This window comes from Miscanthus floridulus, chromosome 18, assembly GCF_019320115.1.
Source record: "Miscanthus floridulus cultivar M001 chromosome 18, ASM1932011v1, whole genome shotgun sequence".
Taxonomy (NCBI): Eukaryota; Viridiplantae; Streptophyta; class Magnoliopsida; order Poales; family Poaceae; genus Miscanthus; species Miscanthus floridulus.
In genome coordinates, this window is record NC_089597.1 from 132,850,908 (window position 1) to 132,874,158 (window position 23,251).

At 47.5% G+C, this 23,251-nt stretch overlaps 1 protein-coding gene and 2 long non-coding RNA genes across 10 annotated transcripts; 2 read left to right on the forward strand and 1 right to left on the reverse strand.

Annotated features, from left to right (window-relative positions):
* Window positions 1-493: 493 nt before the first annotated feature.
* LOC136521468 (uncharacterized) lies at window positions 494-6,365 on the forward strand. Of its 4 annotated transcripts, none has more exons than XR_010775558.1 (8): window positions 494-1,321; window positions 1,420-1,575; window positions 2,030-2,133; window positions 2,219-2,315; window positions 2,886-4,584; window positions 5,089-5,132; window positions 5,263-5,395; window positions 6,000-6,365. It is a non-coding gene; the product is annotated as an uncharacterized lncRNA (long non-coding RNA). The 4 variants fall into 4 exon arrangements; XR_010775559.1 differs by having other exon boundaries at window positions 494-1,031; window positions 1,269-1,321; window positions 2,886-5,132; XR_010775560.1 differs by having other exon boundaries at window positions 494-1,025; window positions 1,269-1,321; window positions 2,886-5,132.
* A 1,157-nt stretch (window positions 6,366-7,522) lies between these two features.
* On the forward strand, window positions 7,523-10,491 carry LOC136522307 (uncharacterized). Of its 2 annotated transcripts, XR_010775852.1 has the most exons (4): window positions 7,523-8,256; window positions 8,358-8,643; window positions 9,218-9,338; window positions 10,359-10,491. It is a non-coding gene; the product is annotated as an uncharacterized lncRNA (long non-coding RNA). The 2 variants fall into 2 exon arrangements; XR_010775851.1 differs by having other exon boundaries at window positions 7,529-8,643.
* On the reverse strand, window positions 9,350-13,046 carry LOC136522306 (uncharacterized). Of its 4 annotated transcripts, XM_066516140.1 has the most exons (3): window positions 12,577-13,046; window positions 11,432-12,504; window positions 10,690-10,816 (listed from the first exon to the last, which is right to left on the reverse strand). In XM_066516140.1, exons 1-3 carry the CDS (start codon window positions 12,750-12,752, stop codon window positions 10,734-10,736), a joined length of 1,332 nt encoding a protein of 443 aa, XP_066372237.1. In that variant the 5' UTR covers window positions 12,753-13,046; the 3' UTR covers window positions 10,690-10,733. The 4 variants fall into 4 exon arrangements, with proteins under 4 accessions (XP_066372236.1, XP_066372235.1, XP_066372237.1 ...); XM_066516139.1 differs by lacking the exon at window positions 10,690-10,816 and adding an exon at window positions 9,350-9,942 and having other exon boundaries at window positions 11,432-13,046; XM_066516138.1 differs by lacking the exon at window positions 10,690-10,816 and adding an exon at window positions 9,350-9,948 and having other exon boundaries at window positions 11,432-13,046.
* Between the last annotated feature and the right edge of the window lie 10,205 nt (window positions 13,047-23,251).

A 23,251-nucleotide genomic window follows, 5' to 3' on the forward strand; every position in this document is an offset into this window, starting at 1 on the left:
TAGAGCTAAAGTTTAGTTCAGCGTACAGTTTAGTCAAGTGCAGAGTGCCAGAGTACCTCTAACACATTTTGTGCTAGTGTCTTAGCTCTGAGTACACGAATTCTTTTGCTGCAATCATTTCGGATCTTGCTATCAAAGACGGCTTCTTTTGTAGCATCTGAAAGTAAACATGTAAAACGAAATCGGGAGTTATTATTTAACTCTATATTCTCCGTATGATTTTTTTATAATAATAATAATTTAACGCCCTGAATAGTTCTGGCCCTCGGATCTTTCATTGGATGGCCATGATTCCTGGAGCGGATTTTGGGCCTGCCTTTTGTTTTCCTCGTGCTTAGCTTCGGTTGTCCGGAGCCGCCCACCAAATATATACGGCGGCTTCTGATTCTCCTTTCCAGCGTCATATTTGTTTAGCTTATAATTTGTATTTTTTTTAATTGATAAATAGTATTTTTCTCGAGCAACAGATAACGGTGCTTTCAGTGCTGGCTTATCAGCTTCCTCTGTCTCTCTCACTCTCTCACCCCGTCGCTCTCTCCCTCTCCCTCTGCATCCCCGCGCTAACAGGGCGGCGACGGCTGCCGCGGGCGGACGCGGCGGCTGCGGCCGGCCTCCTCCTCCTCTTCCCCTCGCGTCGCGGCGTGCCGGCCGGGCCCGCGCCGCTGGCTCACGGTGCGGGGCGCTGGCGGGGCGCGACGACGCCCCCGGGCTCTCTCCTAAACTCTGCTCATTCCTTCCTTTCTCCCGCTCCCTCTCCCTCTCCTCGTTGTGGCACAGGCGCGGCGGCGCGAGGGCGCCCCTCCAGGCCCGGCGCGACGGCGCGGGGTGAGAGCGCCCAGGCGCGGCGGCGCGGCCCGGGCGCCCCCACGCGCGGCGCGCCCCCACACTCGGCTTGCGGGCTGGCGCGCCCCACCCGGCCGTCGGTGCGGGGCGAGCGCGCCCCTCGGCGCAGCGGTGCGGCGGCGTGGGTCGGTGGGCCCCAGGGGCGCCCCCAGCGCGCGGGGTCTTCGGCGCGAGCAGACCAGGTGAAGGTGGCATCTCTCCCTTGCTCCTATCTATTTCCCTCGCCGGTGCCCGGGTCCAGCGTCGATTTGTGCTTGTCGGCCTTGATGGGGTCGATCCAGGGCCTCCACGACCGGATCCGGGGAGCTGACACACCGGTCAGTCGAGTCGGGCTAGGCCATGGCAATGCACTGAAGCTGGACTCGCTTGTATGTCGTCGCCGCTTCTTTTCTTCCTCTCGTCGGCGTCGCATCCTCCCCTCGCAGCATCATGTCCTTGACTTCGATACACCACGGTCGCTCAAACTTTGGACGAATTGGTACGTTTCTTTTTTGTTCTTTCATTTTTATTGGTTGGCCAGTGTCGTTCTCTGTTCTTTTATATGCTGACAGCACTGACTTTTATTCTTGCCTGCAGGTTTGCATCATCTAGATCTGAGGTGTCTCATGCCAGCATGCACACCATTGACTTTGTGCTGGATTGTTGGGTCGGCCTCTTGGCACGCAGCAGTTTCCTGCCCATCCGCGTATGCCTGCTTGCCACCTGCTTGACAAAATGACTGAACCGATGCAGGTCCGTTCAGCTTATACTTGCAAAGCCTTTCGCTTCATGTTCTAACACGGAAAATGGACTAATAGAGATATAAAGACGTCTCCTTAGGCATTGTATAGCGAGTTTATTCAGTCTCCTACTTGACTTTTGTTTTCGTTGTGTTGGCTTCATTTGATTATGAAGTAAAAGGTTTGCCCTTTGTGGCCATGTACTGTGTTGGAACAGTTGTGACATGCAAGCCAATACTTGGTCCATTTCCGGCAAAAAAATAGTTTGGTCAATTCCTAATAGAATTTTTCCTGGCCATTTGTATTAGTAATGGACAAGCATAAAGCAGTATTGCATCTAAGAATGTAAGGCCATATTTTCTGAGCCATATCATACAAAAAGATTACTTTTCAGTTTCCCTTGTTTCCCTATCTTCACTGACTCAATTATCTAGGATTAAATATGGCAAGTATTGAAACAATTGCAGATTGCTGAGGTATTGGCATTTAGGATCTTGATAAGAAGTTGGTGCTATGAAAAATGCCAGCTAAGTGCACATTCAGCATTTTGGCAGGCTTTCGTTTTACATATGTATGTCACAATTCATTAACATTTTTGCTTCATATTTTCATTTGTAGCCAAGAAATCTAACATTCAATTCATGAATTGGTGTCAGCTTTTCAGGTTTGCATGTGAGAACTAAGAACAATTCATGAATTGGCGTCGACTTTACAGAACACTCCCATTTCAATTTGAAGGCTGGCTGCAATAAGGTAATAACCTGAACATTGTCAGTTTCGTGGTTGGATGACTGTAGTTACCTATGAGTTACCTAATTAGTCTGCTGGGTTGATTTTGTGCTCCTATATTTTTTCTGCTCCCACACAAAGGTTGCAAGACTAGGTTGCCTTAAAAAGCTACAATGATATATTTTTTGTTTCTGGTTCAGTAAGCTACTGTAGATTTTTGCACAAAATGTGTACCTTTTTCAGTGCCATATTGAAGCCCCTCGAACAACCCTGATCCCAACCTGTAACACCTAAACTTACAGATTATGAGCATTTCACTATGATTAAAACATTCCTGTTGGTTAACTCTGCTAGATGTCATGCATTCCCAGTTTTGCAAGTATAAGCTGGTCAAAGACTCATGTTTTTCGTATGCGGCTATCATGGCGTATTTAAAATACTAAGCTCTTTGGGTGTTTGTTCGTGGTGTTACCTATAGATCTAACCATAATTCGTTCAGATAACTCTTAATTCGTGTGGTTGGTTTGTCCCTTTGAATTTTCCATTGCTTTACAACAAACAATAAAGTGTGCCTAATCGTTCTATTTTTTTCAGCTCGTTTACCAGATGTGTCCATCCCACCTTGCTGTTGGATCTGTTCGTCCCATGTGAGGCTTTCCTTCCTTCCCCTTGTTGTGGCATGAGTGAGCTCTCTGGCTCAGAAAGACCTTTTCCTCCGGAGCGTGCTCTCCTTGCCAGCGCCAGGCCTGGATATGTGTGTGGATCTGGCTTGCCAGCCTTCATCGCTGGAGGAGCCCCACACAGGCGCATCTGGCCCGTTGCGCATGGCAGTGGTGCGCTCTATCCCCTCCTCCCCCTCCCCTTCCCTCGGCTCCCTCTTCTCACTGCGAGGATCTTGGCCCCCTTCGTCTAGGAGGCCATTGGATTTTGCTAAATCTTTGGATCATGCGCACAACTGATATCCTTCATTATACAATGATGATTAGTTGTTTCATTCTTCATGTTACCTACTGAGGTTTTGGGGTTGTGCAATGATGTATTTTTTTTAAGACTGAGACAATGGAATTGTGCAGTGTTGACTAATTATTTCATCCTTCCATGATTCTTGCTATTTGCATTAGTTCTGTGATGACAATGCCATTATATCTTAGCAATTCTCTTTTGCATGTGTTGTTTTGTTTTCGTTAGTTGCTACAATTTGTGCGTTTGTTACTGAGCATAAGTCCATTGTCAATGATGCCTTTGCTTCACATAATTTGTTGGTTGTATTACTAAGCACACCCCAGTGCCAATGATGTATTTGTTCCTATCCATATCTCTCCTCTTTCTTGCAAATCCACTTAGGTTTCAAACATCTGGAACTAAGGTTCTGGTGTCTGCTCACCCTGAGGCATAATATAAGGCTTGGTCAATGCCTCTATGTTTTCCCTGATAGCATGCAAAATATATGACAAATTCAACTATTCTTATATAGCTTTGAGTCTGATTTTTGCTGTGTAATTAACTAATGCTTAAATCTGGATAAGTTCTTAGTTAAAACATGCCTATCTGCTTTGCAGTAAAGAATTAATCCTTACATCTTACATATTAGCTTATCACCTTGCTGTAAAGGAACTGGACCTCCTTATATTCTGCTACTTTCTTTAGTTGCTGGTGTGTGTAATTTCATTCTAGAAATCTAAAAAAGGAAGACATAACTCTTCCGAGTGCCTGCTAATTCTTTTTCATGGATATGGAAAAATAGAGTTGTTTCCTAATCTAGGCTTTGTGTCTTTTAAGCTTTCCTCTGTCAGCCAGAAACTCAGGTACCACTCCCTCTTTCTTGTTTCTTTCTCATCCTCTCAGCTTGGTTGGTTCCAATTGATCATTTCCATCAGCTTGGATGTCAGTTACTATTTTAGTATTACACTTCCTCTTAAATTACTCCACTCTGGGTCATAATGGACATGTATTCGTTGCTGCTGTGCTAATTCCTGATCCTATTTGTTTGGGAAAAAGATATTTGTCCATTTGCTAGGTTGGACGCAAAATGCAGATTTAGCTTATGTTCTTTGTGCCCACAATTCTGAACTTCGTAGCTACGTCTCCTTGGGAAGATTCATTTGGTTTCAATCCAGTGTTCAAACACTAAAAATGTATGTGTTCCAGATAGATATGACAGCCATCTATATGTTAGTGCAACGACCTATGCTCCTTTTATAGGTGGATGCACAATTCCTGAGAAGGATAGAGTGTAAGCTTCTGGAGTGAATGAGATTACCATGGACATGACCAGTAGGATAGCTTCATCCAGGTTACGCCCTAGCTATTAATATGTCAGTGTCATAGCAAGGCTGCAAATTGCAATTTTGTGTGTCTATGTGGGCCTAATTGGCAGATTATTTTTTCATATACCTCTTTCTACTGTGGAGATTGAAACCATGTGTTCCTTTACAAAATAAAAATATTTAAATCAATTTTTTTTGGACGCACGAGCCTCCTTATGTGTTTACAAAATATTCTACCTTCCAGGCGAAGGGAGATAACAGATAATAGGCTTGTTTGTCTTTGTAACCCTGATGAAAGGTAGATAACCATGTGTTCCTTTGTAAGACTTAACTCTGAAGATGATCATGGCGTGCATAGTCTGTCAGTGTCTTCTCATTTTTTTCCATTCCTGAGTCGTGCCAACAGTTATGGGCTAATCTGTAGCTAATCTATTATCAAATTGTCAGTTATGTGCTACATCTAATCAACGTATATACATACAATGTACACACAGTCCTATTTTCATGATGGCAACAGTCTTGTTTTTTAGATAATGGAACGGGCTTCCAGCCTCCACATCATCGATTCCACCTGGTACGTTTTAGTTCTCTGTTAAGTTGCTTATAGTACCATGACGGCTAGATGTGGCTAATCATTTTATTAGAATAAGCTTTCATCCCGACGCCGTCAATTGTTGGCAATCCACTGTTGTCTACGTCTTCAGGTTGCGATTCCTATCCGTTGCGCTACAATGGTTGAAATTCCATTCATGCTGTTTGTTCCCTATCTACGGCTTTCTGACTTCGGGTTTGCTCATGCTATGTCGGCTAAAACAGCTGTATTACGCTCCATTAAAGGTATCTATGTTTCATCTTCACATGGTACCTAACATTTTAGAAAATAATTCCCATGTCTTGTAGCCTGTAAGTAAAATCTGCAAATGCCAATTTGAATACTTGATTTCATAATCAAACATGGATCTCTGGACCATAGAAAGCCTTCTGTTAGACACATGTTACCTGTTGGTAGATGTACTACATTATGATACTATGATAGCAATTAGCAAATTTTAATGACCATCTGATTAAGCATTTAAGCTGTATACAGTTATATTTGTCATCTTTCTCAAATCTGTATTATTTTGGTACAGACCTCATTTATGAATCTGAACTCTGCCTGTGTTTCCTTAAAATTTTCGAGTTTTTTTTCCTGGCGCAGAGAGTTTATCTCAAACTACGTTTTCTTCGGTGCAGAGAGTTTATCTCAAACTACATTCCAACGCATGTACCTTTACACTGTATTTCATTATATGAAATTGTCCCCTTTGAATTGTGCTGCTCCTTATTGCATATTTGTAGCTCATTGAGGCATATGCTATATTGATATTGCTTGATCTTACAGACATATTGGGATGACCTTTTGCCAACCTTTTGTTTCGTTAACCTTGGTTTTCCTATGCAGGGATGCCTTTATATTTGGCTCCAGAACTGGCGAGGGAACAACCATATAACAGCACAACAAATTTGTAGTCCCTTAAGGTCATCTTGTAGGTACAGCTTCCTTTTGTGTAGTTGTAATCTTAACACCACATCGGACACGGCCGTGATTTCTTTGCCATCTCAGTCCTATGTACATAGGAATCACTCCTGGGAAACATGTATGAGTCTGTTGAGAAACTTCGTCGTGTCACTCCGTGTTTACTTATTATGTCGTTACTTCAACTATGCATAAACCACTATGCCTGTATAATGTTAGTAACTATGTGCCTGTCTACTTGACTGTTAACTTGGTCCTGCATCGAAAGATTCAATATATATTTTGAAATGTGGATGTACCTGTGTCCTGTGTCTACCTGTGTACTTCCGCACAAGGGTGCGCGCCTTCCACTATGTGCAAAGCCACATTGATGTGTAAAAATCCTGTGGCACCACATGTAATGTATGCCTATGCGACATCTTCGATCTTCGATGCCTTACGGTCTTCAGCAATATACATCGTGCCTAACGTGTCGCTTGCATTACAGTCTATATATCCATGACTGTTAATCCATCGTAAAAACCTTTCCTGTAACAACCCTTTCCGCGTAGGTGGCGCGCCCTGTACTAGTATAAGATACATACATGTTGCAGGACTGAAATTATCCATTTCTTTACCAATCCCCCGCTTAAAGAAACAAACGAATACGTTCATATTAATTAGAGTACACATATGGTTTAAAAATTGGAAAGCAAATAAGGATTGGTGACCACAAGCGCCCTGCGTTGCACAGGCCCTAAAGTTGTAGATCTCATCGAAAACTACAACTTTTATATAAAAAGTATCTTCATTTGACACCGTACAAAAAAAAAGATATGATTTTTTTCTAAGGCGACAAGAGCCGGACGTCATTAATATGCTGCTGAAACTTTATATTATTTTTTTCCATTTTAATGGCCTCAAATGAAAAAAAACTAGAAACTATAAAGTTGTAGATCCCATCAAAAACTACAACTTTCGTATAGAAAGTATCTTCATTTGACGCCATATAAGAAAAATATGGTTTTTCCAAGACGACAACATTTGTACGTGATTAATATACTGCTAAAAAATTGTTTAATTTTTTTTAGCATCTTAACGACCTTAAATAAAAAAACTCAAAACTAGAAAGTTATAGATCTCGTCGAGAGTTATAATTTTCATATAAACATCATCTTCATCCAAGATCATACGAAAAAGATATGATTTTTTTAAAGTTGTGCTTACCGCGCCAGTCTAGTTGGCGCGGCGCTATAGTTTCACATGGAAATCGTTATTCGCCGTGGCAGATTTTTTCGCGCCGATGCATGTGGCGCGACAGCGTGTTTTATCTGTGCCCGGGACGAACGGGTTAGATTCGAAAATAAAAAAGTAACGTCATTAATTATATTTTTTGTTTTTAAAAAAGGTTAAAAATAAAAAAAAAATCCCCTGAGCGTGGATGCGACGCCGTCGTACCCATTGACGAGGACGACGACCCAGCAGCAAGCATTCCTCGTCGTCGGGCCGGTATTTCCCCTCTTGCAATCCATCCTCACCTTTGCTAGCTGCCCTAGCACGTGCACGCTGTAGCCGTCATGGCGGACTCCGGCGGTAAGCTACTGCTCGTCGTCGCCGTCGCCGTCGCCGTCGTGGCGTTTCTTGCTGCTGGAGAGGCGTCCGCTGCCATCATCGTCAAGTCCAACACGTACGGCGGGCGGAGCACAGCCGCCTACAAATACAAATCGATTTGCCAACGCCGCGGGAGACGCAGAGCGCGAGCCGGCCGGGGCTCCATCCTGCTCGAGGCGCTGCTCAAGCTGGACCTACATGTCAGAGGGCCTAACTGGATTAGATTAGTCCTCCGAGGAATCGGTTGGTGGATCGATTCCTTTTATGTTCCTTTATACTTTATTTATTAATTAATATAATCCTAGTACTTAGCAGTAGGAGGAGTATACTCCTATCCTACTCTACTACTCCTCTACGGCTCTACCTACTCCAACCGTATACGGAGTACTTTCTTACACGGCAAGAAAGCTTTGACGCCGGTTCATCCTCATCCGATGGGAGCTGGGCTGTGCGCACGGCACGGCGGTTCGATCGACAGATCGCCCAAGTACTACTCCGCGGTCTACCCGACACCCGGGATCTCGTCGCCGGCGCGGCCCGCAGAGGACGGCAGCAACGGCACGTACCACCTCAGCAACCTCTCGGATATCTCGTTCGTCCCGTTAAACTCTATTCTTCTTGATTTACTTCCAATTCGAAGAAGAGAAAGAAGAAAAAAAAAGCAGGCAGCTTCTCCGGCTAACTCATTTGCAGCCCCCTGTACTAGCTACGTCCACGCAGAGGTGCGTTCATGGAATCCACCGCGGTGTCCGTGTGGTGTGAGCGAAGACGGGGTCCGGAACCACCAGGAAAAGGCGATCTCGTTTTGCTTAACTTGGTGAATTATTATTGTTTGATGAGGTGCAGTCGGTCTGCGGCGTCCTCAACCTCAAGATCAACTCCATGCCGGTGGCCGGAATTTTGGGCAGGCAGTCATGAGCACCAGCTTCTCCTCCGCCTTCCTCAATCTCCACGGCTTACGCAGATGTCGGCACCCAATGTGAGTTTCCTTTCAATTGCTGTTTTGACAATTATTACAAGCATGCGTCTGCTATAATGACCCTTCTATTACTACTGCGTATTCGTGAAAAATGAAAGAGAAATAAGATAAGTGCCATGTAGGAGTACTTGTATAATAAAAGTAGTTTTGGGGCTTTCGAGCGCTGCTCAAGCAGGCCAACCACCAATTCAACTCCCCCACATTCGTGACGTAGCCACACAGGTCACAGCTGCAATTTCAGATGCTGTGGGTGTAGCCTCTGCTCATATAGGGGTTGAGGTAAATACTGAGAGACTGCTTGTTGCTTCAATGCGATTCTGTAAATGTTTGGTGTCTATTTTTGTGTAATCATCTCGCTCTAAGCTTCAATTGGATGATTGCACTTACTAGTGACAACCGAGTCCCAATGCCTCGTTATTATTCGCTAGCAAACATTGTATACGTTCGTCGATTTTCAATTATCTAATCTCATGGAACACTTAATCACGCAAACACATGAACCATTAGCGCAAACTTAATTTGATCTTGATGCATTATACACCAATAATATCATTTCATATTGCTGTTGGTGTAGTCCTTGTCAAACTGAGGTGCTCCTTCCCGACAAGAACTAAGCGAGACCTAGGGAGACCACTGTTCCAGGTTACCCTGCGGCCCTCCTCTCATCGCCTTCGCCAACAACAACAGTGGACAAGGTAAGGCACAATCTTACAATCGTTCATTATCACAACATCTCAAAATGCAGCATCGACTTCATCCAAAGCAAACACGACAAAATCAGGGATCATACAAATAGTAACTTTATCCACTCTGATCCAAGACAAAATGGGATGACAACATTGATAAACATGTTCTAGATCTGGCTTATAATAATATAGTAACTTAACAAGGCACAATACTACAGTAGAAATATATCAAACAGCAAACAACACTTTAAATAATCTCCTCAACAAGCACCAAGATACCGATTCAAAACCTTAGTAAATATAACTCGCACAAACACTGACATTCACCCATCTCCTGCAAAATGCTATTACAGTAGAGATGGTGAGACATGGGAACAGACTCCATATCAACCCCAAGTACAAATTCCACACCTGCTCCTTCACCCTCAGCATCATGGTGCTTTTGTTCATCATCCCAGGCTACCAAATCAATCGAAGGGACTCCAAACTAGCATCATAGTGCTTCTGCTATCATCACAGGATAGAAAAATGAATTCAAAGGGATTTCAGATTGCTTCTTGAGAAAGAACCCTGGCATTTGACATCTCTGATCAATTCAGGTTACCCTTTGTACCTGCACCTACCAAAATAGCCAACATTTTAGTCAAGGTGAACGCAGAAAGACAACTTAGTAACAGTATCGCATCCCTCCTACTTCTATCCAAAAACACTACTAAAATTCAGCCTGTTATTGCTATGTTACTATCAAGCAATTTTAATGTTATTTTCACATATTCTATCCACTATGTGGCTATTTTATTGCTCTAGAACACAGACAGGAAACTTTCAATCTCGAAAATCAGTGAAAATTTCTGGATGTACCAGGCTACCAGCACTAAACAAGAAAATTTTGATCTCGGTAGTCAGTGTCAAATTCTCCAACGCAAACTGTAGACACTTCACCTAATTTACTGTCGTACTTGGTTAGTTGGTTATGTACCTTCATGGTTCACTTCCTCACCCTTCCTATTCCAATTCCCAAATTCCCAGTGCAGATCTCAGGGGCCAGAAATGATAGCCCCTGGTGCCCGTGGAAAGCACCTGGTAGGGAGTGATGGCCTGGTCTTGGGGCAAGCTAGCCGCCTGACCCGTGGATCCCAGTGCATCTCCAATCTATCATCCCACAGTCCCACTAGAGAAGAAGCTGAAGCTCACCAACCTCACATGATGGAGCTCTGAATTTGATGTAAAGGGAAGCTAGTTGTATTTTATTTTTCTGTTTGGTTCACGAATGCATTGCAGAGGCTTCATTCATGTTTGGTTTAGATCTAGCTAAATTGCCTTTTCGAGCTACAGATTAATTTACTTGTTACTAATCTCAACTGCCATCAGTTAGTTGTTAGGTCTGTGGGCAGCAGGTTTCCCTCAAGTCCCCGACTCCACAGGATCACGCGAGACTGCTCCGAGCATCGACCACCAGGCGAAGTAGCGACTCCATCCCCAAGCGCCTGGGATCGATAGAATGTTAGAAACTGCCCAGCAGCGCCTGTAAACGTATGTGCGTTGTACAGGCCCTAGTAGAAAGACAACTTATTGTGTCCCTTGCATTTCTATCCAAGATCACTACTAAAGTTCAGCCTGTTCTTACTATGCTAACATCAACCAATTTTAGTTCTAGAATGCCATGACACCCATGTGATGTCCTCTTTCTGTAGAAGCATAACAATTGTATCCATTATGTGGCTATTTTATTGCTCTAGAGCAGAGACAGGAAACTTTTCATCTTGAAAGTCAGTGTCAAATTGTTACTATGCTTTCTTAAAAGCAGAGGCAAAACTCCTTTAAAAAAAAAAAAAATCAGTGTCAAATTCTGGACGCGCCATCACTGTCAGATCCAAGCTTGCCCCTTAATTTTATAATAACACCTTTGTTATACATATTGTTCTTGAACAGTTATTAAGCCCCCCAACAAAGACACAGGACAAGCATCTAAAATGATAGGACAGTAGAATCTAAATAAATTATATGATAGGATGATATAAAGATATGTAAAGAGTATATTGCCAACGGTGTCATGGAGAGGTTCTTACACAACTAAATATGTAATGGTAAAGTAAAATAACCTGAAGCAATACGCAGATGTTTGCCAATCCAACTGCACATATAGGCGAAACTCATGCCAAGGGTTCTCCGCAGAACAAACTTGGCAGCTCCTTGTAGTGTCCTGTTTCTGATGTCAACAGCAAGCACCCACGCTTTGGTGTCCCGGTAGTTGATCTTGGACATGAGGTAAACAACATTGTCATCATGCAAGCTAAGCGTAGGATGGCCTGTGTGGAGTCTCTCCAAAGTTGGCAGAGGTGTCCCCTGATCATCAAAAAACTTAGGCAGCAATTCAAAACCCATTGGGCTGTTTTTGGCAGCGATCTGCGAAGCATGAACCTTGCAGTCCTGCTGCCAATGGTCCTCCTCAAAAGGATCAGTAGTAGCCTTCCTGCTCCATGTAGAGACTGTCCAGCCACTTGCGATGTAGTTCCCGTTAACGACCGAACCCGGTAAAATATGGTGTTGGAACTCAACATACCTGATGAGACCTTTGATGACAGCGATGTCCCGGGCTGTCCTTGGGCAACCCTGCATACTTATGTCAGGATTGAGGGGCGCTGGCAATGAGACGTAGCGGATCACAGGCCCTTTGTCGAGGACATCACAGAAGAGTATACCCTGCCAAAGGTCAACCCAGCCCATGGTGCCCGCTTCTCCTCCAATGACAATGACCTTGCTGTTCACATGGGATGAATGTTCGCCCCTTTCTTGCTGTCCACGCAGCAAGGCCGTCTTGGTGTCCCAAACTTCGGTCCGGGAATCGAAGGTGTGGAGGTCATAACATCCAGGTACCATTGAGTAACCGAGTGCAGCGATAATGTAGAAGTGACCGTCATCGTCACTTCGTTTCCAGCGGTGGCGGGATTTTCCATCACTATCGTCGAGTTTGGGACGGCAACGCAGGAGGCCAACATGATAATCACCAAAGGAGCGGGAGGGGCCAGGGTGTTTGATCAAATGGAGCGACGGCACCCCGCCGGCCTGGTAGATGAAGTATTCAAACCTATCAGGCTCCAAAATGGCGGATCGAGGGCCCAGGACCATGCGGAGGAGGACAAGGTCTTCCTCCGTGGCCACGACGACGGGCTCCCTGGGGAAGGCGGCGGGCTCCAGATCAGGGGAGTAGATAGAGAAACAGGAGACGAGCGGTGGGAGGGCAGACCAGAAGGTGGCCTGTATCCTGTGGCCGTCCCTCGTCCTGGAGTAGGCGGTGGTGTCGTTCCGCCGCTCGTCGATGCAGGTCGTGAAATCGAGGAGGACCGAGCCTGGCATTTGGGCGGCTTCAGAGCCTTCGCCATTGCCGCCGTGGTGGGGCTGATCCCAATCGTAAGAATGCATCCCCTACTCCTCAAATCTCAACTGATGGACGATTGGAGTTCTCAACTGGTGGAGGATTAGAGTTCCGCCGGCCTTTAGGGCTTCGGAGATTGGAACCGGAGACGGCGATGAGGTCGAATTGGAGAATGAGCAGGTATCTATCCCCCAATATCAATACATCATCATCACCAATTTTGTGTGTGTATGTATAGGTGGGGAGCGGCGACAGTTGCGGGGAGAAAGAGGAAACCAACTTGGGAACGCCAGAACACGATGCTTCGAGGATAGCGGCGGCCGCCTCACCTGGAAACCCGATTTTACCCCATGTGTCTCCGTCTAGGGTTTGCCAATTTTTTTTTTTTTTTGAAAAGAAAACAACCATTAAACACTTGGTCCAGTTAAGAGAATATGAGGTGAGATCTGGGCGGACTAAAGGTGCTGAAAAGCCCAACAACTAAAGGTGCTGAAAAGCCCAACAACGCTGCTTATAGTTCACGAAACGAAAAATTTTGGATGTCACATTTCAGGACGTCGGATAGGGTTTTTGATACTAATAAAAAAACTAATTATATAGCTCGCTTGAAAACTGCGAGACGAATTTATTAAGCCTAATTAATCCGTCATTAGCACATGGTGGTTACTGTAGCACTTATGGCTAATTAGGCTTAAAGCATTCTGTCTCGCGATTTTCAACCAAACTATATAATTAGTTTTTTCGTCTACATTTAAGGCCATTCTCAATGGAGTTTCATGAGGTGTGTCAACGCCGTGAAACGGGCACGAAACCCGCACTGAGAGCCTCGATTCGTTTCATCGCGTCTGCGATCTTCTTCCTCCTTCGAACACCACCATCACCGAGCACGGCTCCGCCGCCCGTGGGCGCAGGCATCGCCGGGCGCAGCGCCGCCGGCCGAGGGCGGACGCGAGCACCGCCGAGCGTGGTTCCTGCCGTTGCGGGTTTCGCGGGCGCCGCCGGCCATGGGCGTGAGCTCCGCCACGTGCGACTCCTCCGGTCTTGGGCGCGGGCGCAGCCGACCGCGGGCTCCGCTGCACGCCGCGCGCTCGCGTCCGCGCCGCCGTCTTCCGTGGTCGCCGCTACGCAGCCCGTGCATCTCCTGTTCGCACCGTCGTCTTCCGTGGCTGCTGCTCGCGTCCGCGCCGTCGTCGTCCGTTCCGTGTTCGCAAGCGCGCGACCCTGGTGGGCAGAGTAGAGGGAGAAGCCGGTGGGACCCAAAAAGCTAAAATAACACATGAAACTGTGCGATGAAACTCTGCACTGAGAATGAGACATGTTTCATGCTTTGTTTCATGATCTTGGTAACTGTGAGGTGAAATTGTGCATTGAGACTGGCCTAATGCTCCATGCACGTGTTGTAAGATTTCACAAATTGCTGGCCCACCCTACATGTCTTTATTCTAGGGAAGATTGTCCCCACCTCATTTCATTGATGGTGGCTTTGGCAACCACAAAACACTGACGGTTCACAAGGTTTTACAAAACAGGGGCACATTGCAAAACCTCCTCATCACTTTTTGACAGGATACAGTGGTTGGTTCTACTACTAGGTTCACACTGCCTTCCAACTGAACTTACCACAAATACAGTTGTCATAGATTTTCTGGTTCAAGGGCGAGATTATTGAAGATTTTGATGATCCTTTTGCGGCTACAGTTGGGGAGCTGCTTGCATAAAAAAGAACTTTCCTGCAGCATGGTCACGACTATAGCAAGCTCAAGAACAACAGAGTTTAGAGCAAATTGTGCAAAACTTTTCCCCTGGCGCTCTACCGAACATCCTACGGAGGCTATCGAGGGACTACAGAATGCACGTGGCTGCTCCTTTTCTGTTCCTTGTAAACATTCATGTTTTTTCCTTATACGCATTCGTAATCTTACGGTGCACTGGGAAGCTTATTTCGCCTCAAGAGTTGGCAGTGATGGTAACGCTGAAGGGAGAACTGGCATGCGTATTCTATTTTGTGAAGAGGGTAGGTACAAATCTCTCGCTCATAAGGCCTGTTTGGTATGTTTTCATTCGGCTCTGGCTCCTTCCTGTTAGCATATTGTATATATAGGAGGTCCCTTAATTGTGGATGTAATCATGCGCCTGTACGGTAGGCTTGCATGCCACCCCGGCAGCCCTATATGTACTCTTGTACACGTATGGAATACAATCAATCATTCCCACACTTTCATGGTATCAATCGCGGTTCCGATCCGCTACCCTTCCGCAACCCAAACTAGCGCCGCCGCCGATCCGATCGCCACCCCCGTCGCTGACTACATGTCGCCGGGTGTGTCGCCGGTCTCATCGCCCGCGCTGCCGATCCGATCGCCCGCCCCGTAGCTTCCCTCATCACCGGGTGTGGCCGCCGATCCGATCCTGCCTCTGCTCCTGATCTTCTATTGTACGTGTTGTACGTCTCCCGCCCGCCGCCGTCGTCGTCAACGTGCTGTACGTGCTGTACGTGGCTGTACATCCTGTACGTGCTTGGAGCTGCACACATCGCCGGGTGTGCTGCGTGCTATACGGGCTGTGCACGTGCTGTACGCTTGCCTGCTACACACATCGCCGGGTGTGCTGTTGATCGCGCCACCAGGTGCGGCCGTCGGTCCTGCCCCTCATGGCGGACGACGATGATGCTGCGGCCAAGGCCGCCGAAGAGGCCCGTGCTGAGAAAGCACGCCGCGCCGAGGAAGAGCGCCTCCGTTCCGTCGCGTTGGACGAGTACGAGGCCGCCCACGAAGCTATCTGGGCGCAGGCCACCGCCGTCGTCAACGTCAAGGCCCTCATCCCCGTCATTCTCGACCAGGCCACCAACACCTACACCAAGTGGCGCGGCATGTTCCTCACCGTCCTCGGCAAGTACGCGCTGACTCGCCACGTCCTTGAGGATGAGGCGTTCCCCACGCGCTCGGTGTGGGTGCAGGCCGACTGTGTCGTGTTGACATAGATATACGGCACGGTCTCCGGCGATCTACAACAGTCGCTCATGATGCGGCAGCGACCTGCACGCGAAGCTTGGTGCTACCTCGAGGATGAGTTCCTCGGTCAGCGGGAATCCCGCGCCCTCCTCCTCGAGACGCAATTCCGCAACTTCCGCCAAGACTCCCTGACGATCACAGATTATTGCCGTCGTCTCGAGTCCATGGCTGCGTCACTTGCAGAGTTCGGCGACCCCATCGGTGATCGGCAAATGGTGCTCACCCTCCTCCGTGGCTTGAGCGGCAAGTTCCGCCACATGGTGTCCATTCTCAAGATGCATCGCCCGTTCCCGACCTTCGCGGAGGCTCGGACGCACCTCCTCCCGGAGGAGATGGAGATCAACGCGAGGCCGCCCTCGCCTCCCGCCGCACTCGTCGTCGCGCCACGCCCGACGACAAACACTGGTGGCCCTACCACGCCGCGCTATGGGGCGCCCACTCCTCCTGCGCGCCCCCACGGTGCGCCCTCTGGTGGACAGCAGGGAGCACCCACTGGTGGCCAGCGTTCCAGCCGACGTCGCGGCCACGGCGGACGTGGCGGCCAGCAGCAGCAGCAGCAACCTGCTGCTGGCGCCCCTCCTGGTTTCAGCCATGCATCCCCGGGTGTGCACCCGTCATTTGCACACCCCTGGGCCGACACCCTCCAGATGTGGCCCTACGGGCGTCCTCCACCGGCGCCACTAGCGTTCACCGCCATCCCGCAGTACGGCTACGGCGGCTCCTTCAGCGGCGTCCCGAGCGGTGGCGCCTATGGCTCCGGCTACACCGCTCCGCCTTCACCGTACGTCTACGGGGGAGCAGCGCCAGCGTTCCAGGGGCCCTCGCCGGCATACCAGGTGTCACAGCCGGCACCCTAGAACCCCGTCCATGGTGGCGCTTGGACTCAAGACTCCCTGGCGCAGTCGTTCAACACCATGACGCCCACTCTGCCGGCACCATCCGAGTGGTACGCTGACTCCGGTGCTGGTTCTACATGACCGCGGACGCTGGTAACCTCTCCACCATTTCCCCACCATCATCTTTTACACCTTCATCTATCATTGTGGGCAATGGAGCACTCCTTCCTGTCACTGCCACCGGATCACATATTTTTTCATCTCCACATAGTAATCTTGTTCTTAACAATGTTCTGGTGTCCCCCAACATTATTAAGAATTTGATTTCCATTCGTCGTTTTACCACCGATAATAATTGTTCTATTGAATTTGATCCGTTTGGTCTTTCTGTGAAGGATTTGCAAACCAGGAACGTGATCGCCAGGTGCAATAGCTCTGGCGACCTCTACCCATTCTTTCCACCCGCCACCAGCACCTCCGCACTTATCGCTGCACGCACCTCACTTTGGCATCGTTGTCTCGGGCATCTTGGGCGTGAAGCTCTGTCCAAGCTTATTTGTTCCAGTGTTATCTCATGTAATAAAGATGATCTCCACCATATATGCCATGCGTGCCAACTTGGTCATCACACACGGCTTCCTTTTGGATCATCTAGCTCTAGGGCTAGTCATAATTTTGATTTGATACACTGTGATCTTTGGACATCTCCTATTGTTAGTGTGTCAGGGTACAAATAATATCTTGTTATTCTTGATGATTGCTCACACTACATTTGGACGTTTCCACTTCGCCTAAAATCTAAGACGTTTTCCACTCTCTCAAATTTTTTTGCCTTTATTCACACGCAATTTGGCACCACCATCAAGAGCGTTCAGTGCGACAATGGCCGTGAATTTGATAATTCCACCGCCCGCACGTTCTTTCTCTCCCATGGTGTTGCACTCCGCATGTCGTGTCCATATACTTCTCAGCAAAATGGCAGAGCCGAGCGCTCCCTTCGCACCATTAATAATATTATGTGTTCTCTGCTATTTCAAGCGAGTCTTCCTTCGGTTTACTGAGTTGAGGCCCTCCACACTGCCACCTATCTTGTGAACCGCCTCCCCACCAAAACCCTCGCCTCCTCGACACCTTACACCCACCTTCATTCCACCCAACCCTCCTATGACCATCTCAAAGTTTTTGGGTGTGCTTGTTACCCCAACTTGTCCTCCACAGCACCCCACAAACTTGCACCTCGTTCTTCCCTATGCGTCTTCCTCAGCTACTCCTAGGAACACAAAGGCTATCGGTGTCTCGAGCTCCAGTCGAATCGCATTATTCTCTCCCGACATGTCGTTTTTGATGAATCTTTTTTCCCTTTCGCCGACATGTCGACCATGCCCATGGCTTCCTCCACCTTGGACTTCCTCATTGATGAGCATGATCTCACCGCTCCACTTCCTGGAGTTCGCGTTGTGCATGCAGGTACCCCAGCTCCTCCGACGTCGCCCGCCGTGCATGGCCCTGTGCCTGTGCATGCGCCTGTTGCCGCGTCCCAGTCCACTCCTGCACCGCCGAGCCCTAGAACGCGGTCGCCCAGCTCGCCCCTGACCGGCGCTACTGCCCCTGTGCATCCCGCACAGGCTGCTGCCAGTAGCGCCCCGGTCGCCTTGCCGACTGCACCATCCGGTGCTGCTGCCCCTGTGCCATTAGCACGGGTTGCTGCCAGCAGCACCACGGCGCCAGGTGCTGCTGCCCCTGTGCCATCCGCATGGGCTGCTGCCAGCAGCTCCACGACAACCGGCCGCACCATCACCACTCGCCCAGTCTCCATCACCCCGGTCACCAATGCGCACTTAATGCGCACACGCGGCAAGGCTGGCATCACCCAACCTATGGATCACCTCAACCTCCACACTGTGCCCATGTCGCCTTTGCCGTGCTCTGTTCGGGACACTCTGTCAGACCCCAATTGGCGCTCCGCTATGCAGGCTAAGTATGATGCTCTTCTCGCCAATGACACTTGGAGCCTTGTTCCTCGGTCGCCTGGTGTCAATCTTGTGACTGGCAAATGGATTTATCGTCACAAGTTGCGGGCCGATGGTTCCCTTGATTGCTACAAGGCTCGCTGGGTATTGCGGGGTTTCACACAGCGCCCTGGTGTTGATTATGATGAGACTTTCAGCCCAGTGGTCAAGCCTGCGACTGTCCGGGTGGTTCTATCTCTAGCGTTGTCTCAGCAGTGGCCCATTCATCAACTGGATGTCAAGAATGCATTCTTACACGGCACCCTCACTGAGATAGTATACTGTGTTCAGCCCAGTGGTTTTGTTGACTCCTCACGTTCGGATTATGTCTGCTGCCTCAATAAGTCTCTTTATGGCCTAAAGCAAGCGCCCCATGCCTGGCGCCACAAGTTCGCCTCACACCTTGTGTCCCTCGGCTTTGTTGAGACTCAGTCTGATACTTCATTATTCTCATACCATCGGGGTTCAGACACTGCCTATCTGCTACTGTATGTGGATGATATTGTTCTTACCGCCTCCTCCGCCAGATTTCTCCAGCAGATTATTGCAGCTCTCTAGTGTGAGTTCGCCATGACCGATATGGGACAACTACACCATTTTTTGGGCATCTCTATGACACATTGTGCTGGTGGTCTTTTTCTCTCTCAGCGGCAGTACACTCTGGATATTTTGGAGTGCGCCGGGATGAGTGCTTGCAAACCTTGCAGCACCCCTGTTGACCTTCACTCCAAATTATCTGCAGATGGGGCTCCGGTTGCCGACGCCACATAGTACCACAGTTTGGCTGGTGCTTTACAGTATCTGACTTTCACCCGACCAGATATCGCCTTTGCAGTTCAGCAGATTTGCTTATATATGCATGATCCTCGTGAGCCCCACCTTGCTACACTCAAGAGGATTTTGCGCTACCTGCAGGGTTCTCTCTCACTTGGGCTGACCATGCGTCGGTCACCACCTGCGGAGCTGGTCGTCTACACTGATGCTGACTAGGCCGGCTGTCCCGACACTCGACGTTCCACCTCCGGTTACGCAGTGTTCCTTGGGGACAATCTGGTGTCCTGGTCCTCCAAGCGTCAGCAAACAGTCTCCCGGTCTAGTGCAGAGGCCGAGTATCATGCTGTGGCAAATGGTGTTGCTGAAGCTACTTGGCTCCACCAGCTGCTTACCGAGCTTTGCCACCTGCCTCGCCATGCCACCCTGGTCTATTGTGATAACATCAGTGCTGTTTACCTCTCTAGTAATCCGGTGCAGCATCAGCAGACAAAGCATGTTGAGATTGATCTTCACTTTGTCAGAGAGAAGGTCACCCTCGGTCACATTCGGGTACTTCATGTTCCGACGGCATCACAGTACGCCGACATCTTCACCAAGGGCCTTCCTACCTCGTTGTTTCAGGAGTTTCAATCCAGCCTGAACGTTCGCCATGCTCCTGATCAGACTGCGGGGGAGTGTTAGCATATTGTATATATAGTAGGTCCCTTAATTATGGATGTAATCATGAGCCTGTGTGGTAGGCTTGCATGCCACCCCGGCTTCCCTATATGTACTCTTGTACACGTATGGAATACAATCAATCATTCCCACACTTTCACTTCCTACAATACATGGAGCAACCAGAGGTGATGAAGAAAAAAAAGGGGGCTTGGTCAGTTTTTAGTTTACTTTGAATGAGTGATACTCACAAAACAGTATCATCTGTTACAAAATAGTGCATATCTTATTTATCGAGGAGTCAACAATTTTAAATTCTAGCTAGATTAATTTACATAAATAGTATCAACCAACGTATGTATCTAACTAGGCTTACTATTCAAAAATATATTGCATGATTTATCTAATGACATTTATTCTACATCATAAATATTAGTACCTTTTTATATATTTGATCAAACATAAGATAGTTTGACTCCTTGAAAAACAAAGTGTGTAGCATTTTTGTGGGAGTGAGGGATGTTGTTGCTTTTAGATGTGTACTTTCTGTTCATCAATCAGCTGCTTGAATTTTTTCGCGATTGGACAATATAGCCCGTGTTTTATTAAGAGAAGAAAATTACACATCACAGCTATGAGAGAGTCCTCATAACACAGATTACAAACCACCGAGCTAGTGGTGAGTGACCTGGAACAAACATAAGAAAAGAAAAGAAAAGAGAGAGCGACTGCCCTCACCACCCTAAACCTACCAGCTGAGCCTACAGGAAAAGGATACATCAACGCAATGGTTGCTTACAAAATATACAATGCCGTGGTGGCAAAGTATCCACCCAGAGAAGACAGACGAGCATCCAGCATCAATGATGACAAAGCATCCGCCAGCGAAGACCAAGCAACCACGGCAACCAAGTATCCACCAAGAAGTGGGCCAACACGCTCTCGGCAGCAAAGCATCTACCAAAGAGCCAATGGCGGCAAAGCACCCACCAGGGATTCCACCAAGGGCCAAGCATCCGTCGGGTAAGGATCGAAGACGCCCACTACGGCAAAGTATCCACAGAGGGGAGCGGCCATGACACTCTCGGTAGCAAAGCATCTGCTAGAAAGGTGGCGACAAAGTATCTCCTAGAGAATCCAATGACGGCCAAGCATCCGCCATGGGAGAAAGAGATTTGTGACAAAGCATCTGTTACGAAAACCAAAAGATGACAACAAGGTCAAGTGCTACAGGACAGACCATTGCGAGTAGAACATAAGCACACACAGGCGCATCGAGGAACTCCACCAAGAGCTGACGACACAGTAGAAACCATGGATGACGACGACCACACGGGGGACAAGCGACGAGCCGTAGGTGATTCTTCAACGACGCCATCAGGAAGAGGGTGACGTTCAAGGGTACCACCCTAGACGCCAGCGCCGCTGGCCTTTGAGGCTTCTGAGGCGGGGCTTACGCCTAGAATCTGGCGCAGTCAGCATAGAAGCATGGGGTTCATCAACGATGCCTCCAAGGAAGTATATGGCACCCAAGACGTCACTGTCGTCCGCCTGACCAAAACCGAGCTGAGCTTTCACCCAGAACTCCATGCATCCAACGACGTTCCCTATGGTGGGCCACCGACCCCATGAAGAGGCTAGAGCCGGTGTAGGCACAACCGCCCGCACCCACTCCGGCCACGACGCTACGTAGGACGGCGTGGGGACACAGACCCCGCCGCCTACCAAGACCGCCAGCTAGTGTTCGCCTAAACGGCCTAAACAGTCGATTAAACGGTCGCTAAACAGTAAATGGTGATAAACTATTTTGTTTAGGGGGTAAACGGAAATTAAACGGTTGACCGTTTAAACGGTCAAAAAATAGGAAAAATGGTCTAAACAGCGTAATCGGAACAAAAATAAACGGTATTAAACGGGCTAAGCAGTTGTTTAAACAGCTATTTAGGCGAACACGAGGTAAATCTAGTTGAGTTTTATGTGTATAAATTTATATACTTAAGTTTATTATATTCATAAATATGTACACTTGATTTCTTACATGTATAAATATGTATATTTGATTCTTTTCACATGCATAAATTTATATACATACTAAAAATAATTGATTTTTACTTAGATAAATATGTATAAATGCTAGAATAATTGATTTTACATAAAAATGCATATTTTGGTAATATTGTGTAAATCCGTTTAGACCGTTTTAATCCGTTTAAACACCTCTAAACTGTTTAAACGCTAAATAAATCGTGACCAACTGTTTACCGTTTAGCGTTTAGGATAATATTGCCACCAGCTGCATGGTGAAACGCCCTGGGTCATACGGGAACTCAAACATGATACAAATACTAGTCCCAAGAGGCTAGTAACATATTTATTACATCAGATAGGTCTCAGTGTAGTAGTCTCGATAGGCGCGGGCAATGAAGCCACACTGAAAGGTCCTTGTTTGATTTTGGTAATTGAATGACAATCTAGGTGGACTAATATGTGTTTATGTGAGATACATAGGAAATTAGTCCACAGGTACACTAGTGTGAGCAACCTATGCCATGGAGGTGGAAATGACTTGGATATGTTGTAATGCTCACATATGTGATGAAGGAGCTCATTGCATATGAGACATGACATGGAGTCATGTGGCTAGGTGGAGAAGATCAAGACAAAGCTTGGCGTCGATGGGCCAGTTGCAAGTGTGAAGGGCAAGTCGGAGGCTTTGGAGCGATGCACCACATATGGCGGAGAAGCTTGAGCAAGGACTTGATACCATCGGGGGTTATCACCTCCGCCCAGGAGCAGGAGGCGGGATCGAAACGGCCTCGCTACGATGAGGCAGAGCAAGGGTCAGGGGGGCTGAAAGGTCCTAATGGCTAGAGGGGGGTGAATAGCCTAATAAAAATTTCTACAACAACACTTAGCAAACGGGTTAGATAATTATGAGGTGAAGCAAGTGTTGTGCTAGCCTACTAAAATTGCAAGCCACCTACCACAATTCTAGTTTATATAGTTACTATCCACACAAAAGCTAAGCCACTACACTAAGTTAGTGTGCTCTCAAAGACTAACTAAAGAGCCACACTAACCAAACTAACAAGCTCTCACAACTAGCTACACTAAAGAGCTTGATAACTAGTTTGCGGTAATGTAAATAGAGTGAGCAAGAAGGTTATACCGCCGTGTTAAGGAGTGAACCAATCAATCACAAGAATCAATATCAATGAATACCAATCACCTCAGAATCAAATGATGAACACAATGATTT